The following is an 8,288-nucleotide window of genomic DNA, read 5'->3' on the forward strand; positions in this document are numbered from 1 at the left end:
CAATCTTGAGAGAGCTCCTGACAGAGTGCCTGACAAGCACCTGCTGTGACTGGACCGTCCCTGCTTTTGGATGGCTCCTACCTTTTTGCATGGCTTTCGGTTTTATCCCATCCCTGCTTTTGGACGGTTCTCCCCACTTTTGCACCATTCTGTGCAAACTTGCAAGCTTGGCAACACCTGTAGTCCTTGAGAGAGCTGCTAATGACACCCAGACCTGCCATTCTTGGACCGTATCAGCAGCCAACTCCCTGGCTGCCTCCTGAACCGGGAAGATGCTAGCGGTTTGGCTCTCCCCTGCTGCTGCGAGTGCAGCATGGTTCCATGATGATCCCACTCATGGAAGAAGTGCTTGGGGCATTTCTGAGTTTGGTGGCACTGCCACTTGACTCAGGCTTCTGCTGCGTGAGTCTATATTATTGGATATTGTCTGCAGCATCAGAAGGCTGCTTCCGCAAAGGAGTCCAGCAAGGGATCACTGTCGAATACCTGTCTCACCTCTATGAGCAAGACCTGCTGTTCCCTTAATTCTCAGCTTCAGCCTGATTGATAGTGGGGTAAAGTTGTGATTATAGCTTAGCCTTTTCCATTTCCCAACTTCCAAAATATCTAAATTTATCTATAATATCTTTTTTGAATAAATTCCTGATCAAACCGAATCTGTAAATAAATCTAAACTAAGTTTTGTATACAGTTTGAGGACAGGATTCCAGGGAAATAAAATAATTCTATTTTTTATCATTCCTGACCCAGCCACATTAATTTCCTGCCTCCACGACAACAATTTTCTTGGAAAGCCATGCCAGTACATGCCAGGTGGATGACGTAATCAGGATCACTGAGCCCTTATGCCACACCTTTAAAAACAATCCTGGAGATGATTAATCACTGATGTTTGTTGCAAGAGCACACTGGTTTGGTTTCACTGCCCTTGCTTTTTTGGTGACAGTTTAGTTCAGAGAGATGAAGCTCATTCATTTAGCAACCATCCATTCCATGATGGTTCTGTCATGTGGATTGTCAGCTTCGGTGTCTAAAAATAATAACAGGCTCTTTAACAAAAGTCTTCTCATATCTAGATCATTAAAGAAGGCTCACCTGTGTAGAGAGGGTGTCCTCCAGGATTTCCCTAAGCTCTCTTTCATCTTCCTCCATGTCTCTTCACGTGAAACGTAGGATTTTTATATAGTTAAGGCCATATCTGCACTAGAAAACACTCTAGTGTGACAGCATGTGCCCATACTGTCAGTATTTGGGGAGGGTTAGCTTTAGTGGAGTCTCCTGGAAGTGCCTATGGGCATTTGATATGTTTTACATGCAGCTTACGAGCACATCTCCTAGGGCAGTTTCATCTGAACTCAGTTCCTGTGCTCCAGGACCACTCTGCAACAGCAGCCCAACCATGGTAAGCAGCAACAGCCTCAGGAAATCCACCACAGCAGCTCTTGGCTCTTTTGTAGAGATTTACCTCATCTAGCCATATGTGGTGCTGAGCAGATATGCTCACTTACAAAAGCCTACACATACGTTAATCTCACAGCCTTGTTTCCACAGGACTCAATCTAAAAATATTCAGATACCAGCTCCACAACAAGGCTGAGTAATGCTGCTGTCCCTTCACAGCTGGCCTGCACTACTCAAGAATGATGAACAATTCATCTTCTTCCAAGTTGTGGCTGATGAAAAGCACCACTGACTTTCCATTCTATTTTAAATTGAACATATCCTGTGGATGCTACCTCTGCATAGAATGCACAGTCAGAAAAGTGACTGAAAGCGAAATCTCACTATACAAAACAATCCTTTGTGTTAAACACAACTGTACTGGGAGCTCTGGAGCATCTCTGGTGAAAATCTCCTTTTAGCAGAAATATCCTAATCTTTCTAGGACAGTGTATTCTAATACAAGTCCTTCTCACACCTACAGCTTCTTTAAACAAACAAACAAAAAATCAACTTCTCCAGCCAAACAGAATCCCTCAGAGTCCATGACATTTGATCCTAGTCCCTTCTTAACTCACCTCAGGGAGCTTGCAAATCACATGGTTCCATTTCTCCATACTTCCTTGTAAAACACTGCAGTGCACCTTGGCAGCTTCACAAGCATAAGGAATGAAAATGCCTAACTCAGGGTCCATGGCTTGGCAGAGATAAGATTAACTAACAATAATCACCTGCAGCAGACTGTCCCTTGTTGGTCGCTTGAAAACATGCTCACCTGCAGCCACTCATCAGCTTCACTTCATGCACCACAGGGTGTAACCAAGGGAAGGATAGAAACTGTTAGGTATGTTTGACCTTTTGGTTGGGAAAAAAAAAGTACATAAATAGTTCTCTGGTTAGGAAAACACTTTCCTGGTTCTATATACCCAAAAGGGGGTTGTAGTCAGGTGGGGGTCAGGCTCTTCTCCCAGGCAGCTAATGACAGTACAAGAGGGCATGGTCTGAAGCTGCACCAGGGGAGATTTAGGTTTGACATGAGGAAGCACTTCCTCATGGAAAGGGTGATTAAGCACTGGAATGGACTGTACAGGAAGGTGGTGGAGTCACCATCGCTGGAGGTCTTTACGAAAAGATTGGATGTGGCATGGCTTAGCTGATGTCATGGTGTTAGGTTATGGGCTGGACTCGATGATCTCAGAGGTCTTTTCCATGATTCTGTGTTTTCTACCTTTCTGATGCTCATGGCTTGGATGAGCAGACCCTTCACTGAATTCAGAACTGGCTGCATGGCCAGGCCCAAAGAGTGGTGGTGAATGGAGTTAATTGAAGCTGGCAGCTGCTCACTGCCCTCTTTAATGTCAGTATCAATGATCTGGACAAGGGAATTGAGTACACCCTTAGGAATTTTGCAAATGACATTCAATTGGGTGAGAGTGTTGATCTGCTTGAGGGTAGGAAGGCTCTGTGAAGGGATCTGGACAGATTGGATCAATCTGAGTGCTAGGTCCTGCCCTTGCATCGTAACAACCCTGTACAATGCTACAAGCTTGGGGCAGAGTGTCTGGAAAATGGCCCAGCAGAAAAGGATTTGAGAGTGCTGGTCAACAGCACTCTCAACATAGGCCAGCAGGATGCTCAGGTGGCCAAGGCCAACAACATCCTGGCCCGGATCAGGAATAGTGTGGACAGCAGGAACAGCAAAGCGATTGTTTGGCTGTACTTGGCCCTGGTGAAGCCACACCTCTAATCCTGTGCTCAGTTTAGGGCTCTACCTACAAGAAAGTAATTGAGGTGCTGGAGTGTGTCCAGAGAAGGGCAACAAAGCTGGTGAAGGGTCTGGAGAACAAGTCTTGTGAAGAGCAGCTGAGGGAATTGGGATTGCTTAGTCTGGAGAGGAGGAAGCTGAGGGGAGACCTCACTGATCTCTACAACTACCTGAAAGGTTTTAGTGAAGAGCAGGGGGGAGGGGAGGCTAGTATCTTCTCCCTACAAGAGGAGACTGTGTCAGTGGAGATTTAGGTTGGATATCAGGAAAAAATTCTTTACTGCAAGAGCAGTCAGGCATTGAAACAGGCTGCCCAGGGAAGTGGTGGAGTCATCATCCCTGGAAGTGTGCAAGAAATGTGTGGACATGGCACTTCAAGACACAGTGGTGTGCAGTTGATAGTTGAACTCAATCTAAGAGGTCTTTTCCAGCCATAAGAATTCTATGATTCTATGTTTGACTTTCAACCTGCACCAAAACAGGTGTATATTATTGAATGTCTCAAACTATTGCTTGAACTTGTGGTGTTCACAAAGAACTTCCAGATGCTGTATCATGCCTCATCCTCAATATGACACCACTTGCATATTGTGCTAGGTCCTGTAAACTTATTTATCAGTAATATGAATATTCCCTCTCTTTCTCCTCCTCCCATCTTTCCACAGCTCCCACACATGATCTGTGCTAAAAAGGAAAAGTCTGTGACACAAAATCACAGCATTTCCCATTTGATCTTGCTAACAGATGAGAGTTTAGGTCGAGGTCTTAAAATCATCCTCAGACACCCAAATATATGCTCAGCCTCTCAGAAGTACTCACTGCCCTAACAAACCCTTTAGCCACTTGTTCCAAAGTCCTGCCTAGATTCAGGAGCTTGACTTCAGGTTGCTACTTCAGAAAATTTTCTGACATCTCCTCACAGACCAATTTGTCAGGCACTCTCATGAAAACAGCAGCAATCCCCTTCTGCCTAATTCTGTCCACTTGTAGTTTGCAGTGTGTTGTTACTGTGAGTGTTTTCAGGCTAATTCACTGTGAGTGTGTCTGTCCCTTCCAGGTATCTGGCTATTGTCCACCCACTGAAACCACGCATGAATTACCAAACAGCAACCTTCCTGATCGCCTTGGTCTGGATCGTCTCCATACTTGTAGCAATCCCATCTGCATACTTCGCTACTGAAACAGTGTTGTTTATAGTGAAAAAGCAGCAGAAAATTTTCTGTGGTCAGATTTGGCCAGTTGACCAGCAGATGTACTACAAATCGTACTTCCTCTTCATCTTTGGCATTGAATTTGTTGCACCTGTGATTACGATGACCCTGTGTTATGCCAGGATCTCTCGGGAGCTTTGGTTCAAAACTGTGCCAGGATTTCAGACAGATCAGATCAGGAAAAGGCTTCGATGCAGAAGGAAAACTGTGATGGTACTGATGTGCATCCTGATTGCCTACGTCCTCTGCTGGGCACCTTTCTATGGCTTCGCAATCATCCGTGACTTTTTCCCCACCATCTTTGTGAAGGAAAAGCATTACCTTACTGCTTTTTACATTGTTGAATGCATTGCCATGAGCAACAGCATGATTAACACCATGTGCTTTGTAACTGTAAAAAATAATACCATGAAGTATTTCAAGAAGATCATGTTGCTCAGGTGGAGCTCAAAATACACTGGAAGCAAATCGAGCACAGATCTAGACCTGAGAACAAATGCAGTGCCAGTCACGGAGGAGGTAGAGTGCATAAAACTGAAATAAGTTTTCTGCAGTTCTAATCTCACCTACTTTGGAGAGGGGGTAAAGATGAAATAATGCCGCCTCAGAAGCTTTTCCCTTGCCTGGGGGAGAGCCCACCACTGCTGACAGCCCTTGAAAAGCAGCCTGCTGTTCATTTCCACCATAACTCCTTTCACTGGACTGCTGCATAATCCCATAACTCAGACTGACACTGTGATTCAGTAAATCTGGGATGCAGACATTCATTTTAGAGTCATTTGTAATGTAAGAAGAACAAAAAAAGTCTGTGAATGCATTAAAGCATATTTCCATGACTGGGAAAGTCGACTGCTGACCCTAGCAATGACATCTCTTTGTTTCTTCTTCACCTCATTGATCCTACCATTTGTAACTTTAAGCTATTCTATGTCCTTTTCCTTCTGGTCACAAGAGGAGGCATGGCCAAAGAAAAAGCCCATTTGCTTTCATGTCACTGTTTCTCTTCTCATTTTGTCTCTCATAAAGAAGCTCCTTGACTTCTAAAGACCACCAGCTTTCTATTGTCCAATGCACAGCATGCTCTTAGGAATGGCACATTCTTCAGAAGGTTAAATACTGCACCACAGTCTAGTGAAAACCAAAAGTCCCTTCCTGTGACACCTGTTTAAGAGTATTTTATCAACATACCACCTAGCAATTTTAAGTAGACTGATACTCTATTATGTATTTGGAAATGTCACAGCTATTGAAGGGACTCTGTTTCCTTCTATCACCTCCAGGCACCCTGCAGCCAGCTTCTTCAAGTGCTGAGCTCTTCACAGAATCAATCACAAAGTCATCAAAGTGGGAAACAACATTTCCAGATTGTCTATTCCAGCCCTCTGCTCAAGGAGGGCCAGCTCAAGCAAGTTGCTCAGAATTGTGTCCTTTTGGGCTTTGACTCCAAAGATGGAGGCTCAATAACTCCCCTGGATCACCTGTGCCAGCATCCAACAGCCTTCACAATAGAACCAGATGGCATTTCATGTGTTTGAACATGCTAGCAGGAGAAAGTCCTGATGAAACAGGCCAAGGCATCTTTCCAAGCCTGTGTACACCTCAAAACATAGTGCAAGTAGGGGCAAAACAGCATAAAGACCTCAAGGTGATCTGTCTTGTTGTAAGCCAGTAGCTCATTTTCTAATCAAACACAAGGCAACGGCTCAAGAGGAATACTGCACTGCCTCCCCCACTGCAACTCCAGGAAGGGTAATTGTGACAAAGCAGGTGGCAGTAGAAGTAACACCTGCTCACTTAAACTACACATAAGATACCATGGACTTCTGTGTATTGAACTCAAGTCTTTTCTAACATGATGACAAACACTTCCTGTTTTAAAGTCCGTGGTACCTCTTACTTTTGGAATAAATGGCTTTTGTAAATAATTTGTCTATTTGTGACTTTAAACTCGGCAGCAAATCCTGCTAATAAAACAGTAAACATGGAGTCATTAACACCATTGTGAATTATTTTTTTCATCTCTGTCCCTTAGCCAGAAATTTCCTCTCCAAGGGACTGGTGTGAATTATCCCATTTCTGCTAAACAAAACCGACCAAGATGATCAATTAAATTTAATGGCAAAAGGATATTAAAACTCATTAAAGTGCTCAACTCCTCTCACCATCAACTGCTTTCTCAAAAAAAAACCCCAAAAAACATCGAAGACATGGTGGTGAGGAGAAAGTTCTTCACTGAGAGAGTCATTGGATACTGGAATGGGCTGCCCGGGGAGGTGGTGGAGTCACCGTCCCTGGAGCTGTTCAAGGCAAGATTGGACGTGGCACTTGGTGCCATGGTCTAGCCTTGAGCTCTGTGGTAAAGGGTTGGACTTGATGATCTCTGAGGCCTCTTCCAACCTTGGTGACACTGTGATACTGTGACATCTCACCACTTGCTCTGTTAGGCAAAACAACTTCTGAAGCCGTTCTTCAAAATGACACTTTGAATAGGGGAAATTACCAAACCCCTTCGCTCCCTAGCCTGTCAGAGAAACTTTAAAGACCAGAGAGTTGCATAATTTCATCACCAAGATGATGAAATCTTCATCTTGTTATTTCTCTTGAAATCTCTTGGCTTCTTCCAAAACAGTGCACCTAAGTTTAGCTCCTGGAAGTTGTTCCTGTTCCTGGGGATGAGCTATCAATGCTACCTGTTACTAAGCTGTCCTGGTACTCTTTTCACTTCCTTTCCCCAGACTTTTCTTGCTGCAACAAAGCCAAACAAACAACCATTTTCCACACCTGGACATCTGCCTCAGGCTGAGTTGTGAAAACAAGCAAAGAAAGAGCCAGCCAGCCAAAGGGCTTGACCTTCAGCAAGCAATATAGCACCAAGCAGAAGCCAAAGTTACACTTTTGCTTTAAAAGCTATGGAAATCATCCTGAGAATCATAGAATCGTAGAATCAACCAGATTGGAAGAGACCTCCAAAATCATCCAGTCCAACCTAGCACCCAGCCCTAGCCAGTCAGCTAGACCATGGCACTGAGTGCCTCATCCAGGCTTTTCTTGAACACCTCCAGGGACGGTGCCTCCACCACCTCCCTGGGCAGCCCATTCCAATGCCAATCACTCTCTCTGGGAAGAACTTCCTCCTAACATCCAGCCTGTACTTTCCCTGGCACAACTTGAGACTGTGTCCCCTTGTTCTGTTGCTGGTTGCCTGGGAGAAGAGGCCAACCCCCACCTGGCTACAGCCTCCCTTCAGGTAGTTGTAGACAGCAATGAGGTCACCCCTGAGCCTCCTCTTCTCCAGGCTAAACAACCCCAGCTCCCTCAGCCTCTTCTCATAGGGTTTGTGTTCCAGGCCCCTCACCAGCTTTGTTGCCCTTCTCTGGACACATTCCAGCACCTCAACATCTCTCTTGAATTGAGGGGCCCAGAACTGGACACAGCACTCAAGGTGTGGCCTGACCATTGTTGAGTGCAGGGGCAGAATAACCTCCCTTGTCCTACTGGCCACACTGTTCCTGATGCAGGCCAGGATGCCATTGGCTCTCTTGGCCACCTGGGCACACTGTTGCCTCATCTTCAGCTACTATCTACCAGTACCCCCAGGTCCCTTTCCTCCTGGCTGCTCTCAGCCACTCAGTCCCCATTACTGCATACCTGTTCCAGGGCAGGAAAGCAGCAGCTTCTTGGTCAGACCAAAGTGCCACAAGCCGGTCACAAGTTTCGCTTTCAAGGGACTCCTAAACTGAGCTGCAGCAGCTGTGAGCCCAGGCTGGAGAACCCAAGGGCCTTGTGCACATAATCATCTGTTCTGAATATGAATTTCTGTATGACTATTGGTTTTTGATTATCAATATTCAAAAGTTTGGGTAAATTCCCTG

The 8,288-nt window shown here is 45.2% G+C and overlaps 1 protein-coding gene and 1 long non-coding RNA gene across 2 annotated transcripts in view; one reads left to right on the forward strand and one right to left on the reverse strand.

Annotated features, from left to right (window-relative positions):
• Nucleotides 1-2,094, reverse strand: part of LOC135176803 (uncharacterized) — a 23,750-nt gene extending 21,656 nt beyond the window's left edge. The window contains exon 1 of the long non-coding RNA XR_010302826.1: nucleotides 2,019-2,094. This is a non-coding gene — a long non-coding RNA (uncharacterized LOC135176803). The remainder of the gene's footprint in view (nucleotides 1-2,018) is intronic.
• PROKR1 (prokineticin receptor 1) overlaps nucleotides 1-6,410 on the forward strand; it is a 10,802-nt gene extending 4,392 nt beyond the window's left edge. The window contains exon 3 of the mRNA XM_064146175.1: nucleotides 4,263-6,410. Within this exon, the coding sequence (XP_064002245.1) occupies nucleotides 4,263-4,959 (697 nt within the window). The 3' untranslated portion in view covers nucleotides 4,960-6,410. The remainder of the gene's footprint in view (nucleotides 1-4,262) is intronic.
• The last annotated feature ends 1,878 nt before the right edge of the window (nucleotides 6,411-8,288 follow it).

This window comes from Pogoniulus pusillus, chromosome 7 (assembly GCF_015220805.1).
Source record: "Pogoniulus pusillus isolate bPogPus1 chromosome 7, bPogPus1.pri, whole genome shotgun sequence".
Classification (NCBI taxonomy): Eukaryota; Metazoa; Chordata; class Aves; order Piciformes; family Lybiidae; genus Pogoniulus; species Pogoniulus pusillus.